Raw genomic sequence first — 12519 nt, 5'->3', positions numbered from 1 at the left:
CTGAGAATTCCGCTTACAAAGCACTTTCCTAGGATACTTAAGAGTCCGCTTGCCCACTTAAGGTCTGGACTGAGGATACTGGAGAAGTTATACCTCTGAGTCACAGGAAGTAGCTCTCCTGTTACTCAAGGGCCTTGTCTGAAAATCATTGAGAAAACCAAGAGGTATAAGCCCTCAAATAAATTAGTTTTTAATACACTAAGGAATGAGTTTTAATTCATTCACAGTTTTTCTAGTCGGTTAATATGAATTGACCTGTTGTGTAAGCAGCACCATTCTGAACCCTACATTGGAGTTCTCAGGGTCTGCTGTGCAGTGTGCAGTGAGGGCGTGGGAGAACGTATCCGCACCATAGAGGTAGAGGATAGTCTTCTTGCCCTTCAACAACAGATAGTTGACCTGAGAAGCAAACAAGTACACGAAATGGAGAATTCTAGTGGATTTTATTTTGTTCATTTCCTTCTCTATGAAATGAGGGAATCGGACAAAGGTCCCTTCCAACTTTATTATGGTGATGCTAATACAATACAAGCTGAAGGAATTCTGAGGATTTCAAAATAAGTTCTTCACATACCTTTACTTACACGCATAAACGTCCTTCAAGATTTTATTTGGAAACTTTCATTCCTTCAGAAAAAGCACCATTCCAACTTTCACCTGGGGTGTCCAATATTCCTTTTACCCCTCCAACTGGCTTCCTTCCTTCTGTAGTCCTCTCATCACTAATTTCACGTCTTTCCCAGGGCTCCACCACTGCTTCTTCTTTACAGTTCATGCCTATCTCTCCATTGTTCTACCATCCTCCTTGTAATCTGCAGCCTGCTGTCAGGGTATGTTCTGTGAACCTTCAGGGAAGGCCCAACACCTGAAAACTCTGTCCAAGCCAAGGAGGGGTGGGTACCTTGCAACACAGCTCCTTACTCTCATTCATCTCATCTAATCTGTTCCCTTTATTCAGCTGATTTCTAACACTTCCTTTCTTCTTTCTTCCCAGACTGTTACCATCCTACTCCCAACTCAGCCTGAAACATTGACTTTATCATGTTTGTTTCTAGAGAGCTCTCAAGAGATCAATGCAACTGAAGTGGAATAGGAGGGAGGGCATAGATGGAGTTCAACTAGACGGTCTCAACTTACTGAAACAAGTCCTTGTAAAAGAAACCACGTCTTTTAAAGCCATGGGCCATGTCTGGCGGACCTGATACAGGTTCCCCCAGCTATCTGAAAGTAGAGTGTACCAATGAAACCTTTCATAAGCTGAAATGGCGTGAAGAGTATCCCCAGCTTCCCCAAAGTGCACATTACTACCTATTTTTACTAACTGAAGATAACTGAAAAGGATTTTTGCTTTGATGAAGTCATTGAATACTTAGTTCTTTTGTAAAAGGGAAGTTGCATATGACAGGAACTTTTGGAAAGCAGGGGATACCTGAATCCCCAGATGTTTTGTACCTTAACTCCTTAAAGCAAACACGAAAAAAATCTAGAAGTTTCTAAAAATAAAAAGGCTGCTAATCACTGAAATTCCAGCAGGTGGCAGAAACCCCCATTCACTACTGCATGCTTGACATGGGAAAAAACTTTCTGGACTTGACCAGCAAAGGAAAGGGAAAGAATGAGGTAGGCAAAGGACAAAAGTTTTCTACCTACCTTTTCAGGGAAAGATATCCCTACATTTGTCCCAAAAAGCGTAGTTATCTACCAAGAGCTAAACATAATTGTCGTGTAGTGAAAAGAACATGTGCCAGTCTTGGCTGGTGTGGCTCAGTTGATTGGAACCTTGTTCCATGCACCAAAAGATCGATTCCCAGTAAGAGGACAAACCTCAGTTGTGGGTCTGGTTCTGGATGGGGTGCATGCAGGAGGCAACTGATTGATGTTTGTCTCTCTCTTTCACCTCATTCTAGAATCAATGAGCATGTCCAGAGGTGAGGATTAAAAAAAAAAAAAAAAGTGCCAGATACAGCTGGATTCATATCCTCAAATTACTTACTGGCTTTAAGAATTCGGGCAGTTATTCATCTTCTCTGTTCTGCCTTGGTAAAACTAACATCTACCCTATGTCTGTGAAGATTAAATGAGCTAAGATCTGCAACATGGTGCCTAATATTTAGCAGTGAATAAATGTGGGTTCTTTTTTACTACTACCCCTTTTTCACAACTGCAGTAACAGATCCAGAGTAAAATATTTTTTGAGGGTATTTAATAATAATTTTAGTGAAAAATCTAACAACGATGAGGTGCTAGAGGAGACGTGAAAGTAGAAAGAGAAAAAATTTGGATGCAAGTAAGGCTCTTAAAAGGGCCCACACCAGTTTCCCAATATTTCAAAAGGATTACAGCAATGAGTCTCAGGACTCAAGGATTAATCAGATCATGAAATAGTACACTTGGCCCTGGTTGGTGTGGCTCAGAGGATTGAGCTCCAGCCTGTGAATCAAAAGGTCACTGGGTTGATCCCAGTCAGGGCACATGTCTGGGTTGTGGGCCACGTCCCTCATCGGGGACCTACAACAGGCAACCGATGTTTAAATGTTTTCTTCCCTTGCTGTCTCCCTCCCTTTCCTGCTCTCTGAAAATAAATAAATAGCACACCTAATAAATGACAACACAGTGACTAACAATGAAATCTTTTTTTTTTATCATTTTAGAGAGAGAAAGCAGGGAAAAAGTCACACTGATGCCAAGCTTCTGAAGAGTAAAAATTTCCCAGTTAGGAGGGATGTCTCCCTCAGTTTCTGTTTTATCAGTATAAGTAAAAAGCACCTGCTCCTTTACCAACAAGTCTTGCACTCAGAAAGAACGGACCCAAGTCTAAGAGACAACCACTTCAACTGTGAAGGGCTGAAGAATCGAAACACAGTCACTGTTTTCTGCATCCATCTTCATTTCAGTGGTGACATGGCCAATGCCCAGGGAACCTGTGGCAGGGATCCCAAGGTGAAACAGCAGCAGATGTCAATGAACACTCTGTGGTGACAGTGGCTCACAGCCTCCAGACTCAGAGCTCCACATGGTGGGCTTCTGCCTTCAACAACTCACTGGGTTTCATGAAGATGCCTTCCATGGCTTTCCAGTAGTTGTTCTGGCTTGGCTGAGCCATGCCATGCACTTCTTTTTGCCCACTGATGGGTCGACCATATTGTTCTCCTGTGACGGACAGCAGAACCTCGGTGGAGGAATGCTTGAACCGTACCTCACCATCCCTCACCCAGTAGGGCCCATTACAGAGCACTGTCCAGTCATCCAGATAATCGCCTTCACCTTCCTCACCAAAAGCACTCACTTCCTGGAAGACATAGATGGTAACAACATTAGCATGGATGGCACATAGGCTTGGAAAGTGGTAGTAGGCAATACAAAGAAAAATAAAGAATACCCAAAAATGAAAAATGAGAGGCTTTCCTGGGTTGTTTAAAAATAAGTAAATAATTTAAACTGTGGGAAAAAGATAAGATACAAAGGACACAAAATCAGTTACCATATTATGGTCCAAACATTTATTTTGCAAGTAACCCTTTATTTACCTTACATTTTCTATTATACTCCTAAAATACTTTATTATTTTTTTAAAATATTTTACTTATTTTTGGAGAAAGGATAAGAGAGGGAGAAAGAGAGGGAGAGAAACATCAATGTGTGGTTGCCTCTTGCATATCCCTAACTGGGGACCTGGCCAGTGGCACTGTATGCATGTACCCTCACCAGGAATCAAACCAGTAACTTTGGTTCGCAGGCCAGTGTTCAATCCACACCAGCCAGGGCTCTAGCCCTTTATTTGACTTTAAATATTCCTCCCTTATTCCCTTAACTAGATTTTAAGTGACCTAGTGAGAAATACAAGCTATAGAAAAGCAGACCCCAAATCTCAGTTCTATCCCTTCCTATGTAACTCCTTCAAGCCTTTATTTTCTCTTCTATAAAATGATAATATCATCTTACAGAATAATTATGAGAATTAAATAAAAAAATATTAATTTAGGAAATTATAGCAGATTCTATCTTCCACTCTTCTTTTAATGCCATTCCCCTTAGGGCCAAATATTCGGAGTTTCTATCACAATAAAAAAAGTTACTTATTAATGCAGAAATTTATAATTTAAACACACACTAATAGCTGTATAATTTTAAATGATAAAAAGCAGTTATTTGGAAACAGTCTAGGACTAAAGGCAAAAGGAACTGCACATAATTAACAATTCTACTACTATATTTGTATACTAGAATTGAACAAGTAGGTAAATGGATGACAGTGGAATGAGGTATCTCACTGTTAAGAGTGGGAATTTACTAATATGCAAAGGAAGGAGGCTAGAGTGATCTATGTGGTAACAGATTACAGAGTTGGAGACATCATTAAGAACTCATGCTTAACTTAATATACATACAGATGGTTATACATATAAACATTTACAGATATGCATATGTATGTTTACAAATATATATTTCTTTGTTCTGTTAGGCGAGAAGGCCTAAAAGTAACACCCCCCATAGCCAGAAACTCATATAGAGCCCAGATCTTGGTTTCTAATGCCATTCTCCAATAAAAGGAAGCCTGGTTCCTTGGAGAATTAGTTGATTCTAAGACTAGGACAAGAAATATACAAGATGAGCCTAGAATATCTTTTAGTGCCAGAAAGTAAAGTGTTAAAACCACCCACATACACACACACACTGATGGGAGTAAGTCAAATGGATAAGGGTGACAACTGAAAGCTCCGAACAGCCAAAGCTGGGACAACTTTGAACAACAAAACAACTTGACCAATAAAAGAAAGACAATGGTATTGGATTACAACTCAAAGTATAAAATAAATACTCATGAGTCCATATTGATATAAAGGATAAGTAAATAGAGACAAAGCTTCCATACAGAAGAATTCCAAATAAATTATGTAGCTACTCCACCGTAAAGAAAGAAAAGCATAACTTCCTATTCTTAAGTGTGGGCTGTGCAAAGTGACTTCTTTCTAGAGTACAATATGGAAAGTAGAAAAACAGAAATGAGTAATTTTACAGGAAAAACCTGACAAACACTACGCAGCCACATATCAGTATCAACAGTCATAGATCATGTAGACAGTATCTATCGTTGATATGATGTGATGAAAATGGCACTTTACCTCTGTGACCTTTCTCCCCAAAACACTTATAAATCCAGTCAAATCATAAGAAGAACATCAAATTCAAATAGAGAAGCACCCTATAATATATCTAACCAGCACTCCTCAAAACTGACAAGGTCATCAAAAACAAGAAGAATCTGAGAACTGTCACAACCAAGAGGAGGTTAAGGAAACAAGACAACTAAATATAATGCAGTATCCGGGATGGGATCCTAGAACAGAAAAACAAGAGTAGTAAAAAATTAGGAAATTGGAATATACCTATGGACTTTGGTAGATAACAATGTATCAGTATTATTAATGAACTACAGCAACCTACTATACTAATGTAAGAAGTTAACAGGGAAAACTATATACAGATTGCAGGTGGGAGGGAAGCAGTCATTAGGGGTTCCACACCCCCCCAAAACCCAAGGCTTTAAAAACTGGCACAGGTGCCCTGGCTGGTGTGGCTCAGCGGATTGGGCACCCGCCTGAGAACCAAAGGGTCGCCGGTTGGATTCCCAGTCAGGGGACATGCCTGGGTTGTGGGTCATGTCCCTGGTTGGGGGGGTGCGGGGGGGCGGTGTGAGGGGCAACCAATCGACGTGTCTCTACCCATATCGATGCTTATCTCCCTCTCTTACTCCCTCCTTTTCCTTCTCTAAAAATAAATAATTAAAAATATTTTTTAAACAAATACCACAAGCCCTGGCCAGGTAACTCAGTTGGCTGGAGTATTGTCCCAATATGCCAAGGTTGCGGGTTGGATCCCCGGTCAGGACACATACAGGAAACAACCAATGAATGCATAAATAAGTGGAATAACGAATCAATGTTTCTCTCCCTCTCTCTCCCCACCCTTTCCTTCTCTCTTAAAAAGCAATAAAATTTTTAAAAACTTATTTTAATGGCACAACACCTAATGCATTTTCCTAATGTGGTCAGTCGACATCATTAAAATAATAACAATTTTTATTACAAGTCTGGAAAACATTAGGTTTCTTTATTACAGGATTTATCAAGATAACATCTGATGTGCTAATGGATACCTATTCTATCTTGCCTCCTTATTTCTTGATTTGATCTAGATGTAAAGTCTCCATTTTGACCAGAAACAATTTCTTTCACATGCATGTAACAAAGCCAATTCTCCAGGTCCACAGGAAAGAGAACATCTACACCTGAAAAAGAAAGGACTAACAACTAAGTTTCAAACAACTCAACCGAGTAAAGCGCAAAGCAGCAATGACCCACGGGACGCCACTTCACCTGATTTCCAGAAAGCGGTGAAGTGAAGTGGTGACTGTGGAGGTTTCGACCAGTGTTGACATGTGTCAGCCGGATGGGCTGGCCACATCTGACGGGGGTTCCCCTCTCACACACTGTGGAGGTCTTCCCCCGTATCCTCCAGTAACTATTGCTGTCATCCACAGATGTTACACCTGTCACTGACTGCTGCCCACTACCTGCAGTCAAAAAAAAAGAAAAGCGGTTGAGTTCAATTGGACCCCTCTTTCCTATGGCCAATAATGTGCTCCATGTCATTAGATAGGCTTGGAGGGGTGGGGAGGAAACCTTATGCTTGGTAATATTTTTTTCTTCTATAACGTTAATATATACGAAAAATTCTAAATGTCTTTATATAGTATTAGTTATGAATGAAAACTATAAGAGTGTACCATATTAGAAAAATTCCAAGAATTTGCATCAAAGGGCATTAGATAAATGAACACACATGTTCTTTTTTGAAGCACAGGCAGCATTTAACTATATATACTAGCTGGGAGAGCCTCTAGTATATGCCAGTTGTCTAATTAGATAATTTTAACATGTTTGTAATAATATTCAATGTTTACTATCTATTAAAATAAAAATTTTTATCACATTTCACAAAATGAGACCAGTTTTTGTTGTCAACTTTAATCCAAACAGCCATACAGCTCCCAAATTCCTGTAAGTGATCTAGCAATATATTATAGAAGTATTCTCAAGTCATCTAAATTTGGTTAATACTGCCTAAAGTGGTATAGTTCTGCAAGTTCAAAGGCACTGGGTTAAACATACAGCTTAACAAAGAAAATATACCAGTAATCGCTGGCTTAGTTAATGTGTACTGAGCACTTACCAGATGTCTGGTCCATGTCTTTTAACTGAATATTCATATTTAATACATGCATCTATTATTATTATTATCATCTCTATTTTACACTGGAATGTTAGCACGGCTGAATAGTAAGCCCAAAGTCAAACAAGTCCATGAGACAGTGCTGGGGTTTGAATCTAGATGCCCTAACTCTAGAACTCACATTCTTAACCACTCTACCACATGGCTTCCCACAAAGCTTTATTTTCTGTCAAATTTCCCTAAATAGGCCATTCTCTCATATAAACACCAGGGGTATTCTCTTCCCTAGGCCTCCTTCACCTCACAAATCTTTAAAGGTACTCTATTTCCCAGATGCTTTCTTTAGGTACTTCTGCCTATTCCTCCTACTTTTCCCTTCAGTCCCTTGGCCCTGCCTGACTGCAGCTTTTTTAATGACACTCCTTTTACCACTTAACAGATTATGTCTGGTCCCACAGTTATATGGGAGTTTGTAGCTAAACTATCAGTTTCTCTCTATTGCTTCTTCCACTCAGCTGATGGCTTTTTACATCTTAAGAACAAACAAACAAAAAAAGCCAAACCAACCCCTTCCTCCTTACTTCTGGTTATTGCCTTACAGTCCTCTTGGTCCTTAACTGCCATGTTTCACTAAATCACAATCTGTACTTTCTGTCTTCTACTTCTTCACTTTCTATCAAACCCCCACTTCCTCTCCTATCCTTAAACCTTGTGATTACCCTAAGTTCTATCCCTGACCCTTATTCATTCTTAAATACAGTTATACCTCAGTGCCCACTGGCTTCAGAACTCATCAAACCCTGTACTTGTCACATTTTGAAGAGAAAAAAATGTTTCAGCACTCAGCGCTTGCTCGGGACTCACTGCACTTGCTAGAACTTCTATTAGTCATGACGATGCCCCGCAAGAGAAAATGCTTCATCACTCATCGCATTCCGTACTCATCGGTTTCTGCACTCATCATGAGTTCCGGAATGAATTAACGACGAGTACAGAGGTTAATTCAGGTGGGGAGTCAGGACAAAAGCATTTATAAGCCCTTCAACAACTTTTTCAGGTGATTCAAATTGACACGAGATTGAGAACCATCGTTTATCCTGGGCAATCTCATTTACTCTACCCACATCTTTAACCACCACCTACCTGTACAATGATGCTGAACACATGTTCTTCAACGTATGACAATGAGTTATGTACTGATAAGTCCATTGTATGTTGAAAATATCGTAAGTCGAAATGCACTTTTTTAAACTATTTAAATAAATTTTTTATTTTAGAATAGATTTAGACTTACAGAAATTTTGTGAAGGTAGTACAGAGGGTTCCCATATTACCACACACCCAGTTTAGGCTGTTATTGTCTTACATTAGCATGATACACTTATCAGAATGAAAAAAACATTGATTTATTATCATTTAGTAAAATCCCTACTTTCTTCAGATTTCCTTAGTTTTTATCCGAAGTCCCTTTTATGTTCTAGGATCCCATTCAGGATACCACATTATATTCAGTTACCACATTTCCTTAGGCTCCTCTTGGTTTTCCTGCTTCTGAAGGCTTGGTAGTTTTGACAAGTACTGGTCAGAACATTCCTCAGTATGGATTTGTCTGACGTGTGTCTTGAGCTAAGAAATCTTCTAAGGGATTCCATTTTGGTCCCAATCTTCTACAGTCTTCTAGCTGTTAATATCACCTGGGTTGAGGCAGCTGTCTGGATGAGTATTTCTTCTTTATGTCTTTGTTTGTCAGACTTCCATGCAGTTTGATTTTCTGGAACTTTTAGTTGTTTCTAGTTTTGAGGTAGTTGTATTCCTTCTTAGTTGTGGAGGGAGACGTAGCCTGTTTGTTTACTCCTCCATCTTGGCCAGAAGTCCCTGAAATGCATTTAATACCTAACCTACCAAACACTAGAGATTAGCCCAGCTGGTTTCTATGGAACGTGTACTGCTTTCACACCATCATAAAGTTGAAAATTTTTAAGTTGGGGACCATCTGTACTTAACTCTGTATCTCAGGCTCAGCACAGATCTCTCTTCTGAGCTCTAGACTGAACCTGGTTCTTAAATATGGCTACCCATCTGGAGCACATGAAGAGCTTTTTAAACTTACAGATTCCTACTGGCAGAGGAATATAGTAGATCCAAAATAGGAAACCAGATCAAATTTAAAAGTAATAAGCCTGACACATAGAAGATGTTCACTGAATGGTTGCTAGGATTGTTAAGACATCCCAACAATGACAACTCAGTTCCTTTCCAAGTCTAACTGGTCAGACAGGTTTTGAGAAACACAACCACAGACTAGCCACCACCGGAGAGATCTCCTTCCTCTCTTAGCTATGAGCATCATCAGTCATCCAAGATAGAAACCTAGCAGTCATCTTAAACAGTTCTCTTCTCACTAGTTCAGTAAAATTTTTCCTCCTTTTGTCTGTTTTTGTGTTCTTGTAACTTGCTGACTGATCACCTTATCTCTTACACAGAGAACAGGCACACAGTAGGAGCTCATTAATCTATACTGAATGAATCCGTAAAAAATTGCTGCATTATAAGTGAACGCACAAACTAAGCATTTTAATTTCACATAATAAAAAACGCTCCAAATCAGTTTCCTCTCCAATTCCAATGAGTGCTTTAGTCTAAATTCTTTACAAGAAGTGTTACAGAACCCCTGGGCTGCTCCAATTGAAAACAAACCCACGGGCTCTTTAGTTAGGGGTCCAAGTGCCCGCCGCCAGAATTACAACTCTTAATACTTTAGTTGAGTGAAAAGAAAATTGTTTATTTAACAGTTACCCATATCCTTGCCTCCCCCCTACCAAACCTAGCCAGTTTTAGGAAGGTCAGAAACACTGTTTCCCTACTTCCCAAACACAGTTCAGCTTTACCAGCGGCTGCCAATCATTCAATCTGATTGGGGAGTTCCTTTCTGTGCCATGGTGCCCTTCAGCTCTCAATACAAAACCGCCAGGATTCTCAGCCTCCTTGCAAACTGTCTTCTTTCTGTAAACCGCGTGGATCTCCTCTCCAGAGCACCTCTGCGAACACTCACCAGCGAAGGAGCCAGCCCCAGAGCGCACCACACCCCAAAGTGTTCGCAGCTGCCTATATATCCCTGACTGCTTCCTCTGACGCAGTGGGTGTTGCCAACAGTTCTGACCATTCACAGAACCCCACGTAGGCTCTGTGTGCTTTCCATACCGCCCCCTGGTTCAAGACCCCTCCCATGCACCTGAGGCCTTGGAAGCATCCAAACAATTTTGCATAATGAGACACCAGCCACCAGCCTCAGGTGTGTGGAGGCAGTCTGAAAGCTGCTTCCTTCTCCCTATCCCCCAGCCACAAACTCCAGGGATTTTTGGACTCCTCTGTTTCTGTAACAGAAGGGCAAGGTTTGAATAAAGAGGCCAAAGGAAAAGAGTTGAAGATCAACTGTTATTATGCAAATGAGCTAGAACAGAGCGTCGTAGCCAAAGAGTGAGCTCCTGGAGTTCAAAACTTCAGAGATACAGCACACTGAGTAGTGCCAGCAGGGAGAAACTGAAACAAGACTTTGAACCTGGACAGATTTGGATCAAACTCCGTCTTTTTCATTCACTAGCTGCAAGGCTCTGAGCAAGCGACTTATTTCTGAATCTATTTCCCCATCTGTAAAATTAGGGTAACAGTAGTTTCTGCCTCGTAGGAATGTGCTCCCGTAATCTTCCCAGACCACACCCCTCAGAGTTCCTCTGGACCCCACCCCCTCCGGAGTCTACCAGGCCTTCCCAGCCCACCCAAACCCGGGCAGCAGTACCTGACCCATAGCGCACGTCGTGTGAGTGCAGTCGCACGTTGTGGCGCGTATTGAGTAGTTTCACCACAGAGCCGCATGTAACGACAGCCAGACTGGACGCTCCGACAGCACTACACAAACCCCCAAACAACAGCAGCGACACCAAAGCCATCCTGGACATCCCGCAGTGCCCCTAATCTCCGAAGAAAACTCCGCTCCTCCCCGGAACCGGAAGCTGCGGGATGAATCACAGAGAAGAGGAAATGAAAAGGCCCCGGTATGATGTTGTTTATGATTCCTTTGGTTAGAGCGGCCTGAGGAACCCGCTAGGCCTGGTCGCTTCCGATCCGCTCGCTCTGTTCCTGGGGATCTGTCCTGACAGCTGCCTTCCGGAACCGCTTCTGCCAATTTTCGTGACCTCCCGGACGAAGTCGTAGAGCTGGGTGGGAGACCAAGGAATGGCCCTCCCACTCCCAGTGACAGGGAGCCGGACGTGACGCAGCACGTTGACGCTGCAGCGGCGGCGGTGGCGGTGGAGGGCCTGTGCGGTGGGTCCTTACTATCTTTTCCCAGTCTCGGTTTGAAGACTCCATTTTCCTCGGTGGGGGCTTAGCGCAACGGAGAAGCGGCGGGCTTCAGGTAGGTAAAGCTCGGACTGGAAAACGTGTTCCTCGAATGCGTGAGGTGGGGAACCAGGCTCCTAGGGCCTGGTCCTGTAAGGGAAGAGGTACTGAGGAGTCGTCTGCGGGAAAAACTGGGGTGCCCAGCCTTACGAGCTCTATGAAGGAGAAGAAGGAGGAAAGCCGGATAGTTGCTCGGAGTCCGAAGGCTTTTCTGAACCCTTTGCGACCCGGAACTCGTGAATTGGGCGGCCTGTTGTATCAACAAGCTTCCTCGGATCCCGTCCTTCTGTCGTAGCTTCTGAAAAATGGGCCACATCAAAGGATTGGAAATGCAATGGATATGTGGCTTCCGAGTCAGGATCAGGTGATTGAATTGTTTGTTCTGGAGATGTAGTATCTATGGAGCTTTCAGCAACTCGACCTAGAGGGCTATGCCAAATTCCTTCTCTTTCCGTATTATTGAGTAGTAAAGTTAGAACTTTTTGTAGATGGCTAGCTACATCCACAAACGCCTACCACAGACATCAGAATGGGCTATTAAGTCAATTTTATTTTCTTCCAGTTCCTGCCTTTCTCTCCAGGCACTTCCTTGAATCAGTTGGAGCAGTTCGTTTCCCTTGGTTGTTGCAAGAACTGATACTTATTTTTTTTAACAGAAGGCCTAAGCTCTCTGAAAATATGCCCATGGAAATCCACTGTAATATCAGAAATACTAAGAGTATAAAGTTATACCACTGCTATTAATAAACATGGGGAATAGAAACAATACTGAATTTCATTAATTTCTTGGGGGGGTGAAGCTTGGTTCTCTGTTTATCTGAAAATTACTGGTTTTCAAGTCTTCATGGTGTTGATTACAGAAATATGATTGCTTCCCCATCAACTCTG

General features: G+C 41.7%; 2 protein-coding genes across 2 annotated transcripts in view; one reads left to right on the top strand and one right to left on the bottom strand.

Moving 5' to 3' along the window:
• Window positions 1-2749: 2749 nt before the first annotated feature.
• Window positions 2750-11494, bottom strand: SDF2 (stromal cell derived factor 2). Its single transcript, XM_090292604.1, has 3 exons — window positions 11030-11494; window positions 6378-6574; window positions 2750-3289 (listed from the first exon to the last, which is right to left on the bottom strand). Exons 1-3 carry the CDS (start codon window positions 11187-11189, stop codon window positions 3002-3004), a joined length of 645 nt encoding a protein of 214 aa, XP_090148730.1. The 5' UTR covers window positions 11190-11494; the 3' UTR covers window positions 2750-3001.
• The window catches only part of SUPT6H (SPT6 homolog, histone chaperone and transcription elongation factor), a 31572-nt gene continuing 30317 nt past the window's right edge, over window positions 11265-12519 (top strand). The window contains exon 1 of the mRNA XM_090292602.1: window positions 11265-11647. The gene's annotated coding sequence lies outside the window, so the exon portion shown is untranslated. The remainder of the gene's footprint in view (window positions 11648-12519) is intronic.

The sequence above is a fragment of the Furipterus horrens genome, unplaced genomic scaffold, assembly GCF_987537825.1.
Source record: "Furipterus horrens unplaced genomic scaffold, mFurHor1.1.pri manual_scaffold_11, whole genome shotgun sequence".
Lineage (NCBI taxonomy): Eukaryota > Metazoa > Chordata > Mammalia > Chiroptera > Furipteridae > Furipterus > Furipterus horrens.
Note: the sequence above shows the minus strand (reverse complement) of the source record. Positions and strands in the feature narration are given on the sequence as shown.